The sequence below is a fragment of the Panthera tigris genome, chromosome D4 (genome assembly GCF_018350195.1).
Source record: "Panthera tigris isolate Pti1 chromosome D4, P.tigris_Pti1_mat1.1, whole genome shotgun sequence".
Lineage (NCBI taxonomy): Eukaryota > Metazoa > Chordata > Mammalia > Carnivora > Felidae > Panthera > Panthera tigris.
This window is the reverse complement of record NC_056672.1, coordinates 61,693,902-61,710,178: the sequence shown is the minus strand read 5'-3', so window position 1 is coordinate 61,710,178 and position 16,277 is coordinate 61,693,902. Positions and strand designations below refer to the sequence as shown.

Here is a 16,277-nt window from a genome sequence, read left to right as displayed (position 1 = left end):
CACTTAACCAGCTGAGCCACCCGGGTGCCCCTGGAGCAAGCGAACTCTTACACATTGCAGTTAGGACACTGGACAATTAGGCAGTTTTTTTTTTTTTAAAGTAAACATTTTACACCTTGCATGTAATATACCAGTATTTTTCCTGGAGAAACAAACTCACGTTCACACAAAAACCTGTGTACAAATGTTTGTAGTAGCATTGTTCAGAATAACCAAAATCTTGAAAGAACCCAAATGCTCTTCAGTGGGTAAAAGGATGACTAAGTATGGTATATCCACTCATTGGAGTAGATATTCAATAAAGGAACAAATAGTTGTATACATGCAACAGAATGGAGGAATCTCAAAAGAAGTAAGCTAAATAAAAGAAGCCAGTCTCATGGTTACATGCTGCATGATTCCAAGTACAAGACATTTCAGAAAAGGCAAATTATAGGAACAGAGAACAGATCAGTGGTTGGCAGGAGTTAGGGGGAAGTGGAAGGTCTGACCAAAAAAAGCATGTTGGAATTGTTATGTATCCTATTTGTGGAGATAGTAACTAGATGCTATATGCATATGTTAAAACTCATAGAACTGTAAGCCTAGAAGAGTGAATTCTACTGTATGTAAGGTTTTAAAAAATAAAAATGCTTCTCACTGTGATACATATGTCAAAGTTCATTTAGTGATACCATTTGTGCATTTCCCAGTTTCTAAATTTTGCATCACCTAAAAATAAAAATTGAAAACAAACAGAAAACTGTTTGGAAGGTGGGAAAGAAACACTTAGGTGCTCTAATTAGAAAAACTGTACCCTAAAGTGTGAAAATATAATTGAATTTATTATGGCAAGAATCCGTTTATTTTCCTTTTTAGCACATAACCATGTCTGTTTTCTTAACAATATACTGTTGATTCAGTGTTTCTTACTTAATAATGATGGGTAGTTTCTAGCCACAAGCTAGATAAGAGCTCTTTTGTAATCTTTTTTTCCTCCCACATCAGTTCAGGTTCATCGTATCTCCCTTGTCTTTGCCTTTTGCTCACAATTCTTTCTCTCATCTGTTGACAAGGGGAATCAAGTTAGGAAAAAATCTGTTTTGAGTGTTCTCTATGAATTTGTTATATTTAAGATTTAATTATAAATTATTTTTTGACGAGCAGAAGCTAGTCACATTGTATTGGTTGCAGTCATCTTTGGACTTTATAAAATAACAAACTTAACGGGGTTTTGTCTTAAACATTAGAGACCATTTGTGATTCTTTGATTTGAATGGATATATTTTAGCACTTTGCTGTGCATGACAGCATAGTAGATGATGTCATATTAAATTTAAATTGATCTCCTCTCAGTGTTTATCTTTAGCGCCTGTGCAATTTCTTCAGCACCAGAGAACCTTTCAGAGGCATTCTGTCAATACAGCTACCTGACAGTCATTTGTATTTGTAAACTGTGCATTTGACACCTGCTGGTCTCTGTTGCATTGGAGCTAGTGGGGAGCCAAAATGGGGGTACAATGAAGTTATTGGTTGGTACATCTCAGTGGGAGTTATTGAAGGGAAGAAACAACACTTGCAGGACCTCGGGAGAGGATAAAAAGAAACTAGCAGCTATTCTTGGCTACCAAAAAATTGTGATTTAAAAAGTGAGTCAATTCTACTGAAGTAAAGTGTTTATGGACCTGCACTGCAATTCTTGTAAGGGATATGAAGAAAGGTTTCTGTTTAAAATATGTAATGAATTTTTAAAACACCAATATTTCAGTAAAAGACTGACAATTCATATAAGGAGAAATATTAATGAAAACAAGGAAAATGCTTAATTTCTGAAAAGATAGAAATTAAAATGCAGATGCCTTTTATTTGTCAAAGTAGCAAAACAAATTTTAATTAAAACACATTGGCAAGCCTTCAAAAAGCAGGTAGGCAAGTAGCAAAAACTGATGTTTTGTAGGTATAATTTGCCTACACTCTATCAAAAGTTCTTATTAGCTCAACAGATTGTCCTCAACTTATGATGGTTTGACTTGGTTTTTTGCGTTACGGTGGTGCAAAATCAATACATTAAGTAGAAAGTGTACTTTGAATTTGGTCTTTTCTCAGGCTAGCGAGCTGCACTAAGATACTCTTACGGTGCTGGCGATCAGCAGTGAGCTACACCTCCTAGTAAGCCTCGTGATCCCAGATGTCAACAACTGACACACTTACAGACATTCTGTACCCATACAACCATTGTTTATCACTTTCAGTATAGAATTCAATAAGTTATATGAGATTTAAATACTTTGGTACAAAACAGGCTTTGTGTTAGATGATTTTGCTCAAGTAGGGTAATTTAAGTGTTCTGAACACATTTAAGGTAGGCTGGGTATATTAAATGTGTTCTCCGTTTAGGATTTTTCAATTTAGGATAGGTTTATTGTGCTGTATCCCCCTTGTAAGTCAAGGAAGATCTGTATTCCTGCTTTATTTGCTACAACCCAAGGAAATAATTACAAAGGAAAAGGGTAGGGGCGCCTGGATGGCTCAATCGGTTAAGCCTCTGACTCTCGGTTTCGGCTTAGGTCATGATCTTGTGGTTTCATGAGTTCAAGCCCCACATCAGGCTCTGTGCCAACAGTGCAGGGCCTGCTTGGGATTCTCTCTCTCTCCCCCCCCTTCTCACCTCCCCTCTCCCCCTCTCCACACTGTCTCCGTGTCTCTTAAAAAATTTTTAAAAACAGGAAAAAGGTGGATACATGAATCTGCTTAGCTTTGTAATCTGTTTTGCTACAATGCATGTTTTTGTACTGCAAATTTGCTTATAACGTGACTGGTATTTAGGAAAAGGATGTTAATATAAGTAAGTTGTGTTCACATTATTTTCCTCAGAATGTTTTGAAGCCATCAAAGTTTTATTTTTTTATTTTTTTTTTACCATTAAATATAATGTTTTAGTGGTATACAAAGACGTCCGCCCAACCCAAAAAGAGGAGAGGGGACAGTTTTATGACCTTGAGAAGTACTTTGCTTTTCACAATGTTAAGCTATCCAGTGAAGCTGCTGGTGTGGTTGAAGAAGTTGTGAGATTTTCCTTTGTGCTTAAGGAAAAAAAAACTCGGAAAAACTATACCCTGATTTAGATTATTTTGATAAAGTTGGTTCTACTGGCAGTGAATGCCTTCAAAGACTCACTTAATATCTCAAAAAAGGACTTATAAGTTCCAGGTTAAAGCTACAGAGGATCCACCTGGCCGACACAGTGATAGAGGCTGAACAGTGCTAGTAATTTTCTTTTTTCTTTTTGAGGGAGAGCATACTCTCTGGATTGGGCAGGGGGTGGGAAGGGGCAGAGGGAGGGAGAGAGAGCATCCTAAGCGTAAGGAGGCTCCATGCCCAGTCCAATAATGCCAGCCTCTATGTCACCACTGTGAGATCATGACCTGAACCGAAATCAAGAGTCAGACACTTAACTAACTGAGCCACCCAGGTGCCCCAGTACAAAACTACGTAGTTGTAAGTGGTTAGCACCTAACACTACTTTTCCCTTAAGACTTGTTATTTTTAGTGATTCTGCAGAACATGAGCTTTTTTAGTTACATAGATTAAGGAAAATATATAAATGTCCAACAATAAGGGATGGTTAAGTAAGTTTTAGGACAGCATCTTGATAGACTAATGCATCTGTTAAAATAAGCATCGGGAAATTTCTGTGAAACAAGTACAAGAATTAGAACACAAAACAGAGTACCCATATTTCATGATTACACTGTATAAAAATGTTTGCAGTATACCTGGCTTCTGATAGTTATGGTAAAATGATGGGGTTGTAGGTAAAATTTAAATAAAAAATGGGGAAGTTGGTAAAATATAGGTAAGTCCATTTTAACAGTTTAAGCTAAATTTTTATTTTACTTTGGTTTTAGAATTCCTGGAAAACTCAAGCAGTTTGTATTTGACTTACATTCTGGAAAATTGCACAGAGAATTCCATCATGGTCCAGATCCAACCGATATTGCCCCAGGACAGGTAGGACTCTTGTTTCTCAGTGGGAACTCTTTTTTTCTTTTTCAGTTAGCCTTGAAGAGGAACTAACCCTCTTGCACAGGCTTGAGTGTGTGCTTCTGAAAATCTTTATAAAGAAATTCTGAACAGACTGTAGATAATATATAAATTATATTCCTTTCAAAATTAATTTTTAAAATTGTGACACTTCAGAAAAGTTGCAACGTGGACGGAACTGGAGAGTGTTATGCTAAGTGAAATAAGCCATACAGAGAAAGACAGATACCATATGTTTTCACTCTTATGTGGATCCTGAGAAACTTAACAGGAACCCATGGGGGAGGGGAAGGAAAAAAAAAAAGAGAGAGAGGTTAGAGTGGGAGAGAGCCAAAGCATAAGAGACTCTTAAAAACTGAGAACAAACTGAGGGCTGATGGCGGGTGGGAGGGAGGGGAGGGTAGGTGATGGGTATTGAAGAGGGCATCTTTTGGGATGAGCACTGGGTGTTATATGGAAACCAATTTGACAATAAATTTCATATATTTAAAAAAAAAAAACTTAAAACTTAAAAAAAAGAAAAATTGCAAGAATGGTACAATATAATTTCTTGGTAAAGTGGTCTAGAGTACCTCCTTTATGGAATAGGAGTAAAAGGGTTAAATACAGTTGGCTTCAAATACAGAAGTTGGAGGTAAGAATTGGGAGTAGGTGGATCAGTGAAGAAATCAGTGGATTCCATTAACTGGTTAAGTCTTCCTCTGTGGCCAGGAGATTGACCACAATACAAAGAAAATAATGATTTGGTATTCTTGCTAAACCATCCTAAGCACCCTCACCAATATAGTATTCATAATTGCTCAAAACTTAAGGTTTAATGCAGCTTTTCATTTGAGATTTAGAATGCTTCACAGCTATTTATGAAAATTTTTTATTTGCTTTTTATTGTGAAAACTTGACTATTTCTATGTTTCTGCTTTGTTAAGCACCCCTAAAATTGCATTTTTGATTCATTATTGATTTATATCATGTCTATTACCACAATGATACATAACAAAACTCACATTTCATATGCCCAGAACTTCACTATTTTGCCCAAGGAACCTCCACATAGAAAAATAAAAGCTAAGTCAATTTTTCTTAAAGAGTCAAATTACGTTCAGTGTCAAGAGTTCCCTGGAAGAATCCAATGATACGCTTTTTCCTTGAAGTCTGAGGTCAGATTTTATTTTGATAATTAAACAACTGTAGAAGCAAACGGTTTGTTGGCAATAACCCAAAGGCAATTATTTTCCTCAGGAAAGTAAGCCTGCTTAATATTTTATCAGATTAGGAAAAGATGTTACTTACCATTATTGTATACTTCTCCATTAGACAGTGAACCTACATTTTATAGTAATATAAGTATGGCTTAAACCAAACATATATCTCAGTAAAAATATAAATAAAAAGTATTGGAGAAGGGGAACATGACAAAATAAAATGGGAATTTTGCAGATGTTGCTTTCCCAATTTAACGGGAATGAGTCAGTATCCAGAGTGTGTAACACAGGCATTATGTGCCTCTGTTAACTACAGGGGATATTAAAACAAGGACTACATGTTTGTTCTTGAGGAGCTCATAATGTGGAGATAAAGGATAGTCTTAGATATCTGAAATTCTTAGAAGTCACACTTACAGTTTCACTGTGTATTTCTGTCTACTGTTGGTGCACAAGTATGGAGTATTTTCCTTCTTATGGCAACTAATTTCTGGCATCCAGGTAATTGTTAAAAGCTCTATGAACAGAGTGGGTGCCTTTAATCCTCTTAGTGGTCATTTGTAGGACAGAAGGGTTTGGGACATAGTCACAGCTGTGCAGCCTCTCCAGAATATTCTAGGAAAGCCCCGTGGTGGCAGGTATTGTGTTTCCTTCCAGTACACCCCAAGAACTGTCAACAGGTCCACAGTTAAGGGCTGTGTGGCACCCTTGCCCTGGGGAATCTGATGAGTAAGGGCATTTGAAATGGGGAAAGTAAGATTTCAAGCTTAACTCTGGTCTTTGGTACATAGTGATTATTGAGCAAATAATTATAAAACAACTACCATTCATCTACTCTTATTAAAATAGTGTAATTCCATAAAATATATTGCTATAAAATGTTTTATTCTTTCTCTTGTAGCAAGTCCAAGATGTAGCAAGCAGTCCACCTGAGAGCTCCTTCCAGAAATTAGCACCCAGCGAATATAGGTATACTTTATTGAGGGATCGAGATGAGCTTTAAAAACTTGAAAAACGATTTGCAAGCCTTTCAAACAGCAGCATCAACTTACGTGGTGGAAATAGTAAACCTATATTTTCATAATTCTATGTGTATTTTTATTTTGAATAAACTGAAAGAAGTTTTGGGTTTTTAATTTTTTTTTCTCCCCCTGACTCAAAATGCATTGTCATTTAATATAGCCTCTTTTTAAAAATCTGTTAGGGATAAAAAAAAATAATAAAAATAAAAACCAGAGGCCTATCTTTGCTTTAAATCTGTCCTGTAAAATTTTTATAAATCAAGTGAAAGGTGACATCGCCAGAAACATACCGTGAACTCGCACTACTAGGTTAGGGAGGACTTAGGGATGTTTCCTGTGTGGTATGTGCTTTTCTTTACATATGATCAGTTCTGTTGGTATTTCATTATCACATTTCTCAAAGCTAAGAGGGTCTATATTCTGGATACGGGGAGGGGAATAAATGAAAATTTTCACACTGTGTACTGTGTTTTACTGATTGGTCGGATATTGCTTATGAAAATTCCATAGTGGTATTTTTTGGATTCTTAATATGTAACTTAAACATACTATGAAGAGGAGGAGAGCCATAAGCCAGAACATTTGGCAGGAACTGTCCTTACAAATTAAGAAAAAGAAAATGAAAAGTGTTATTAAATTTCTATGTGTTTGTCTAACAAAATGGCATATGGATGGCATTTAAAACTTTGAATTATACCTAAATCTGAGCTACTAGTGGAGCAGGCAGGTTACCACTGTTGAACCAGATCCCTTTTAAGGCTCCTCCTATCGTGACATGTTCATTTCCAAAGACAAAAACCAGCAGAGAAATTGTAGAGTCTTGTTCTGGATGTATAGATCAAAAACAAAGACAATAAGGCACATATGTTTTTAATTTTTTCCATTGTAAAATTGTTAGAGGACCTCCCCACTCTAGATTCCCTGATTTCCCAGGCCTGCAGTGTATAGTCAAATGGGTCCCTGTGCCAGGCCTCAATACTGCTAGGGAACAAAACCAGAGGGAGAGGCCCCTCAGTGTCATATCAGGAAGCCCAATGCCAGAGGACAGACAGGTTCAAAATTGGCTTTCCTCTGGGCCTGGGTTGGTGCTATAGGCCAAGAGTCATTTTATACTTGGAGTCTAAGTCAATCCCAGTTTGGGGAAAGATTATTTTTAAGCTTACAAGGCTGACATGTGCCATTATATGTAGTGTGTAATATATGTAACATCTTCCAATTCTTTTAAAATAAAGTGACTATTTATAATGCATATTTAATGATTGTTATTTTAAAAAAGCCTAGAATTCCTAGTTATGCATGACTTATCCATCATTTCATTCAGAATAGTAAATGTTAATAAGCTGATAAGGGGCATGTTTAGTATATCTTACCAGGTTGTTAACTAGAAAAGCAGGACAGAGCTTCCTCAAGGTCGGGTCTTAGTTCTGTTCAATTCCTTGCTTTTAATCAGTACCTTTGAAATCAAATTTGTAGCCTTCAGGTCAGAGAACAGACCAAATCTAAGGCAGTGAGAATGAAAATTCATAAACATTCAACAAGGCAGCACACAACACCGAAAGCAGCATATGCAGCTAACTGGAATAAATTTATAATCCTGTAATTAGCTTTAAAAATATTGTAAATAAAAGATAACACTCAAAGATTGGATTGCAGAGAGCTGACTTGAGAGTAGTTCTTAGGAGAAAGGCCTCAAGGAACACATGTTCAGTGTGATCGAATATAACTGAATGGCTGTTAAAAAAGATTTGAGGCTGCATTATTTACCTTTTATGCGTATTGGGACTCAAATGTCTATTGAATGAGGGAGATGCAAAGTGATGTTGGATAAGTTTTGTACCCCTTAAGGGCTGAACATTCATCAGGACTTGGTGCCCAATTTTATTTAAAAGGAAAAAAAAATGCAAAACACCAAAATGCATTAGGGAAAATAAGTTTTTGCCATAGGGCTAGTGCATGGGGTGGGGAAGGGGGGAGTGCTGTGGCTAGGAAAATGAGAAAGGAAGTTCAAGAATGGGAGCTGATTGTGCGTGGCCTTGAATGCCAAGCTAAAGGGTTTGTACTAGATCTTATGGGCAGTAGAGATGCACTAACAAATTTTAAGCCAGAAGTATGCTCATATTCAAGTTTGAGAGGGAATACTGTGGCAGCAGGTCTAGATACAATAAAATGGGCCACCGCAGGAGAGAGAATAGCCTGAACTAAGAGTGATGGCAGAGATAGGAACAGATCTAATAGATGGCAAACATGTAGATTCCACAGGGATTTGTCACCAGCTGGATGTACAGAGAGGACTTGCAGGAATCTAGAACTCACAACTTACCCATCTTCCCATCTGAACTCTGCGTCAGAGGATATTACATTTATCGAATCGACTTTGGGCCTGAGGCTCCTCAGCTGGGGAAGGGTGGGGGGAGGATCCAAGACTAAAGAACGGCTGAGTCTCAAAACCAAAACTAGAAGCAGTCCCTTCTTGTTGTCAACCTGCTACCTTTTCAAGTTTTTCAAAAATTGGTCTAGTACTGAGGGGGACCATAAAAGGATGAAAACTTCCTTTAGAGGAAATTCTAAACATTTTTTAAATAGTTAAATGAACGTAGAGAGGAAGATAGAGAATAGGCATCTAAGCATCTCCTAGAGCTCCAGGATGAAGTTGCCAAAGGCCACATACAAAAGAAGGAAAAACTGGCATGATAAAGGCCAAAAAGAGTGAAATATAAAAGTGTTTTGAAATATTAAATCTCAGGATGAGCTTAAATTTGCAGAAAGTGCTAAAATTGCCAAGAAGCCATTAAAAAAAAGAGAAAAACCTGGGGGCAAAAAGAATAGATGAGTTTAATGGATTAATAATCAAGAAAAGCAGAATAACTATTTTTTCTCTGATGAGATATAGGCTAGCGGGGCCAAACTAAAATGACATAAACAAAAAAGCAAAAATGAGAAATAAAAACAATCTTGCCACCTTAACTAAAAAATGTCAGGGCTCTTAAGACCAAACTTCAGTGTCCCAAAGAGCTGCTGGAAGTTACAAGTGCTTTCTTTTAGCAACTACTGGAGATTTTTGAGAAATCATGCAGAATGTATAGGTGACAGAAGACTGGAAATGAATAGTTATTACAGTTTTCAAAATAATTACAGTTAAATGGCTTTAGCTATTTTTCTAAATAAAACATCTCATTGAACCAAACAAATGTTTAAATAGTCTATATTTGGAGAAAAGATTTAAATAGGTGATAAGAAAACAGTAGTCAATTTTTAAGCCCAATATTTACAGACCCTGAAGACAGTAAGTTGTTTCAGAACTTAAATTGTTTAATGCTGATGACAACTGTTTTATGTGTTCATTAAAACAGGTTGGATAGGACCTCTGCTTGGCCACTGTTTTTTAGCTGTGTTTGAATTTTTGTATGTATTTCCAAGTAATAAAACTATATTTATAAAATATTTCTATATTTTAGACTTCTTACTAATTCGATTTGTCATAAATATCATAGTGTGAACATTTTACTCTGAATCCAGAGGACTAGTAACAAGCTTTTCCAGTTTTAATGTTATTTTTTAGGTTACTTAATTGTACTTGAATCAGAATGAGAAGATACATGAATCCATATGCTGACAGCTCAAGCCTGGCCTTTAGTTGAAGTGTCAAAGCTCCCTTTCACAGAGCACACTGGGGAGGACTGGCCTGCCCTTAGGCTTTGGAGAGGAAGAGGAAAAGCGCAGCTTACAAATTGCTTTTCTAAAATGTCCTCTTCTCTCCTCCTCCCCCCTACCTTGCCTAATAAATTCTTTCTATGCATCCTCCAATGCCCAGGACAGTTCTCACCCACTGCGGTCCCACAGCCCTTTGTTTACGTATTTTAGAATACCCAGTCTAGTACACACTGTTGGAAGTACATGTATCCCTTTGTCTTATCACCATGTGAATGCCATGAAGGCAGGAACTCATGTCTTTGTATTCCCAGCAACCTGGAGCACTGTAAGATCAGTAATTCTGTGATGAAAAAAAAGCCAAATTCCATAATAAATGAACAAAGGACAAGAAAACATCATAACTAGAATGGACTCTGCCAAGAGAATTAATAGAAGCTGTCCTTTTTCTCTATTAATATCTTACTGTAATAGCAAAGCATTGCTAGGTATTGCTAACCTGTTGTTTCCCGGGTCTGGGCCACTCAGGTAAAAGACCATGTACTTGCCTATCTTGTGCTGTGTCTCATATTACTTACTGGGATGGGTGATAGGAAGCTGTATGGCCACTCTTGATGCCATGTGTAAAGTTGCACATGCCATAGGGAGGATCAGATCAGTCTTGGAAGCCTGGTACTATGTTTTCTTGCCGTAACCACTGCCCAAGAGGGCATCCCTAGCTGTCACACAGAGAGGGAAATAGAACAGGGCATTTATTCTGACTTCTCAATTCTTCCTATCTTCATAATGAGCATGACTTTCTGATTTAACACACTGCTTAACAGTCTATTTCAGAATTTTTCTAGATTATAAAGTAAATTACCTGGTCTGTGGCTTCTGAAATAGAACTTTACCTCTTAAATTTTAGAATTTTGCCTAAGTTCAGTGTCTGGCACCTTTTCTATTTTCTGGTTCCCCCAAGATTACTGGTAGTACTTTAAAATCACATCCACAGTTCCCACAAACCTTAGGAGGATGTTTTTTAAAATCTAAGCCTAGAAACAACAAATTATTTTAAAAGTTTTTTTTTTTTTTTTGAGGGGGAGGGAGGGAATAACTCTGCACTTATTTTCATTGCCTTTATTAATAGGGTGACCATGTAAGTTTATCATCCAAACCAGGACATGTGAGAGTGAAAGGAAGGACTAGTAATAATTTCACCACGACAATAGATGCAAATCAAGACTGTCCCAGGTAAACTGGGATGTATCATCACCCTATCATGTTTGGATATCATTCTTATCAGAGATGAAAAAGATTTATTCCCAGTCACCTGTCATCATTATGCCACTTTTTTTTTTTTTTTTTTTTTTTAGTATTTATTTTTGAGAGAGAGAGTGAGAGCAGGGGAGGGGCAGAGAGAGAGGGAGACACAGAATCTGAAAGCAGGCTCCAGGCTCTGAGCTGTCAGCACAGAGCCTGATGCGAGGCTCCAACTCATAAACCATGAGATCATGACCTGAACCGAAGTCAGACGCTTAACCAACTGACTGAGCCACCCAGGTGCCCACACCATATTCTTTTTTTAGAAAGTCCTTTTAAGAATTCCTGGTATTTCCATCAAGTTTCCACTCATTTTAGGTGGCTCCCTAACACTATTCTTACAGGTCCATGATACTTTTTCATTCATGTGCTGTTCCTTTAAACTTTGGTTAAAAATAACAATTACAATAACATTTGTGCAGTTATGATGAGCCAAGCTCCATTCTAGGCACTCAACATGTGCTAATACTTTTAATCTTCATGACCACCCTGTAGGATAGGCAAGGTATCAACAGGGAAGGGGAGATTCAAGAAGGGAAGGCTAAAGAAGTCCCAAGTTGTTGACCTTCACTCTAACCCAAATAACAGGCCACTGTTATGAACAATAAAACCTAGGGAGGAAAGAAAGGGAATTAATGTCCATGGGGAATTAGTAAGTGCCAAGCACTTTATTCCTTTTCTTCCCTATCAACTCACTGAGAAGATGGTGGGTAAAGTACAAGAACTTGGGTATTAGAGACCTTGGTCAAAATCCTGTCACATGCCTACCTCTTAACTTCAGTTCTGCCCTTTTTGAATTCCAGTCTCTGTCTGCCTCACAGCAATTAAAATCTTGCTTCTACTTTGTCTCAATACTAGGCCATCAGATTATAAATCCTTCTTGGGTGCCTACTATTCTGACCCCATCAATCCTACGGTAAGAAAGAAGATAAACCCAACTTTTCTACACCATTTCTTCAGTGATTCAGGTCCTATATCCTAAGTCATGACTTTTAATCAGAAAAATAGAAACACCTTTACCTCCAAATTCTGAAATTTTCAGTTCATGGCTCCCACGTGCTGGAGGTATTTTCCAGATTTCTTCTGTTGCATCCCTCATTCCTATGTTAATATACAAAAGTGGTACTGAGCAAAGGTTTGAAAGGTCTTAGAAGGCTTTTTCACATTTTCATACATATCCCTGAAAGATGGAACAGCACACGTACTATGAGCCCATCATTTGTCATCTGGAAGTCACTACTGGTGTGTGTGTGTGTATCATTTCTTCCTTCTCATCACTGTATTTCATGCCATGAAATACTCCAAGAAGCAGGTGATAGAGTCCCTGCCCTGAAAGCAGCTTACAGTCTAGTTGGGGAGATCCAACAACCACAGACAATAGATGTTTACAACTATGAAGTTGTAGAACATTGCAGAATTAGCCCCAAGTGAAAATGGGAGCCAATGAACTGCAGTGATCAAGAAATAGAGATGGAAAACTGGACCATGAAAGTCTTGGACAGTAAAAGGTAAATTTCGTGACTATTTCTCAGTGGGTTTTCAATAAATATTTATGGAATGAATAGCAGGACAGGAAGAATGCAGGCATTCAATATGAAGCAGGGGATCTCACAGCAGAGAGGCAAGAAAGCACAAATCACTTCTTGCATGTGGGAAAGGAAAGCAAATAGGCTGCATACACTGAGAACCCTGGCAAAGGTGAGGTTTATTACCAACTTCACTGGCCAGGAAGGCAAAACGAGGAACTCTGAGGGTTGTAACAGTCTTGATCTGAATCAAGGCAACCCATTGATTCCTTTAAACAAAGAATTATTAAGTTAAAAACACATATAATACCACTCTCTCTGTATTTCCATCCTACCAGCTTCATCACTCACATTTAACTCCTTGGTTTTCTGTAAGCACACTACGCTCTTTCATGTTTTCAGCCTTACGTACATGCAATTCCTCTGCCACCTTCAAAGGCCACAACTCTGTCTTCAGTCAGGCATATCTTTCCTGCAGGTACTGTTCAGGTAACACATGTCCCACAAGCCTTTCCTGTTTCCAGGCAGAGCAAATCACTCCGTCTTAACTTTGTTCATTCCTCTTTTAAAGTACTTACCATGTGTTACTGTGACTTCTTGCTTTATGTATCTGAATTCATTAGCCGGAATGGATTACAAGGGTAGATTCTACAGGTCTAATATTTTTCTATATATGGCCCTGGTACTCAACACATAACAGGCATTCAGTCCAATCTTTGTTGAATGAATTTTATTGCATGTTTTCTTATACAAGCACCACTCAACAACATAATGAATTCAGTAAGCTTTACAGAATTTGTAGAAATTCTCACCATTGGGCCTTTTCTTGTGCTGACCCTTGCTAACATCAAGGGTTTAACAATAAAATGGAAACTATGTTTAGGAGATTTAATAAAACCCAGGTAAACATCTTTTTAATGATTAACCATAATACAAGAAAATCTCAAGTACTTGAGAAATGTACGAATAACATGTACTCTTGAGTTGTTTTTCTCAAATATTTATTAGTCAAGTTTCTCAAAGGAGCTGGACAATGGTCCATTCAAGCCTGGAGTATCTATGTTGCTGAAGAAAAACCCCCCGCTTTGGCTATGACATACACAGGCAACAGGACTGACATTGTTTTGGAGGTTAAGAAACTGAATATAATTCCTTCTGGGGGACAAAAGGTTTTCCTTAAGAAACAACTTTTGGGCTACCTAGTTCTGTAAAATGTAGTATTACAGAAATTATTTCCGTCTGGACAAATGTAAACAGTTTATTGCCAGTTTGTAACTTCACAGAAAAACTTTAAAATCATTTTTGTGGAATGTCTGATTCTCAGTGGCATTGTCAGATGGGGAGTAGTTGAGTTTGAAGAGATAAAGCTGGGGCTGGAATATGGCAAGCTGTGAATGCCAACCTAAGGGGTCTGAACTTTATCAAGTATTCAGTGGAGCCACTGACAATCAGCAGAAAAATGGAAGACGGACCTAGTTCTCACTCTTGTGGCAGTGATGTGAGGAATGGTGTAAAGTTGGGGAAAATGAGGTAGGGGGTGTATGGAAATACAGTTTTTTACTAGAGTGATGACCATGAATGTATTTATAAGTAGATGCAACTAACATTCAAAGTAGAATTGACAAGACCCAGTAAGTGGCTATATATAAAGAATGCAGAGTGTCAAGTTACTAACCCCTAAGGTTTATGGTTGGCGAATCCCTGGCTGGAGCAGAAGAAGGCAGGCACCCCTGAGAAAAAGCTTACTATGCAAGAGACAAAGCCAAAACTAGCCTCTGATCTCCTGATTCCCCACCCAATTTCCTTTTCACTATTGCTATTGCCTGATTTGGAATGTTAAAGCTGGTCTGAAAGTCCATAAGCCTCAGCAGGCAACTTAATATGACATAACAAAACCTCAGTTAAATTACTTTGAGGATTTTTTTTCTTAGACCTTGGTTATAATTCTAGCTGTGGTGCTAACTAGCTTTGATCTTGGGTAAATCATTTGCCTCTGACACCTTTTTACATTTTTATTCAATTTATTTCTTTTAAATTTGCACATAAATATTTTTTATCTCCAAAAATAAATAATTTCTTCGAAGGTGGCAATGTGGATAACATATGGACATTTTGCCACTGATTGTTTATAATACCCAAGAAGTTTCTCTGTAAAATGGTGTCAAACTAATGAATATAAATAGTGAGAACCACTTGCTAGAAACAAAATGAAGTGTTGTTTAAAAACACAAACAGAACCTCAATTGTTTACATTATCTTAGGCTACTGGGGAAGCTTTCCTACCTTTTAGGACTCCTCTGACTACTTACGAACATTGTCTAACATTCATAAGTACCTGAGAGCCAAAGCCATGTTATGCTTGATTACAAGAGAAGAACATGTCCATTTCACAGGAGAACCTTTTTCCCAAGCTTTTCATCATTCTTCCTCCCAGATTTCAAGTGGCAGCAATGAAGGGCAAAGGGGGTCCTGAGAAAGACCTTTCAGTTTTAAGTTAACACAAAGCATAGGTTGGTTTGGTTTCTGTTTTTCACTGGAGGAAAATGTTATACATGATTTATGTATATTTCAGGCTTCCTCAACTTCCTGTGATTGATATTACCAGTATTCAGTCCTTACTCCTGTGCAAACTACGTAGGACACTTACAGGCAGGCAGGCAGCCCACAGAGAAAGGTTTTTGGACTCATAGGATTCTCCCTTTGCAGCATTCAGCATCAATATAAACTAAAAGTTCTTGCTCCAGGAACTCTGGCCAGCACACCCCCTTTCTGGGCATCCTTAGGTTACTAGCTCCAGAATAGGTGGGTAGGAGAGCTAAGCCAGTAGAAGAAAAGCAAAACTGAGAAAGGAAGAGAGGAAAGGTCATAAGGACAAGGGAGTGTAATTTGTGACTAATAAACACCGAGGTGGCTTTTCTATGTGTTTGATAAAATGTCTTTGGAGATGATTTCAAAAGAAAAGTTTCAAAAATGTTCTAAGTAATACTAGCATCACTACAGTAAGTGCGTGGCCTCCCAAGGGTACCATTTTCAAGGAGAGTAATCATTTGATTCTATGAGTTATGATAGATTTTGCAGTAGAGTTCATTGTTAATATCAAAAAGCACTGCTTAAGAGATGGCTCTAACCCATGGAATACAAGAAAATTTGTAGGATGTGCAGGTGGAATGGAAACATTTTTAATTTCATAGTCTAAGGACCAAATTCAGCACTGGGTACTTCTGCATCAGCCACTATTGAAAACTCTGAGGATGTGGGACACTTTGTGACAAAAGATTAGGAAAAAAAAAACCCACTGCAAATGAATGGCATATGTAAATTCACAGCAAGCCTGCCTTACAGAATAAATTGGGGTTTGGCTGAAGCAGGACGAATGGCCTACCTCAATTTTATATACAGAAGTAGCATAGTAGGAGAGTAATAGAAATTTTTGTAGTTCAAGAGACCTAGTGAACATCCTGGCTTCAACTTTTTACAGCTGAATACCCCCCTGCAAATCATGTAACATCTCTGAGACTCAGTGTCCTTACCTGTAAAATGCCTAGTGAAGTGCC

General features: G+C 37.6%; 2 protein-coding genes across 4 annotated transcripts in view; one reads left to right on the top strand and one right to left on the bottom strand.

Moving 5' to 3' along the window:
* Positions 1-6,361, top strand: part of ERP44 (endoplasmic reticulum protein 44) — a 94,031-nt gene extending 87,670 nt beyond the window's left edge. For all 3 annotated transcript variants that reach the window (XM_007089278.3, XM_042964754.1, XM_042964755.1), the window contains 2 exons: positions 3,888-3,990; positions 6,127-6,361. In XM_007089278.3, coding sequence (XP_007089340.2) covers positions 3,888-3,990; positions 6,127-6,228 — 205 coding nt within the window. In that variant the 3' untranslated portion in view covers positions 6,229-6,361. The remainder of the gene's footprint in view (positions 1-3,887; positions 3,991-6,126) is intronic.
* A 632-nt stretch (positions 6,362-6,993) lies between these two features.
* Positions 6,994-16,277, bottom strand: part of STX17 (syntaxin 17) — a 74,464-nt gene continuing 65,180 nt past the window's right edge. The window contains exons 9-12 of the transcript XR_006210654.1: positions 16,254-16,276; positions 12,218-12,298; positions 7,618-7,746; positions 6,994-7,072 (exon numbers count right to left, since the gene is read on the bottom strand). The gene's annotated coding sequence lies outside the window, so the exon portion shown is untranslated. The remainder of the gene's footprint in view (positions 7,073-7,617; positions 7,747-12,217; positions 12,299-16,253; position 16,277) is intronic.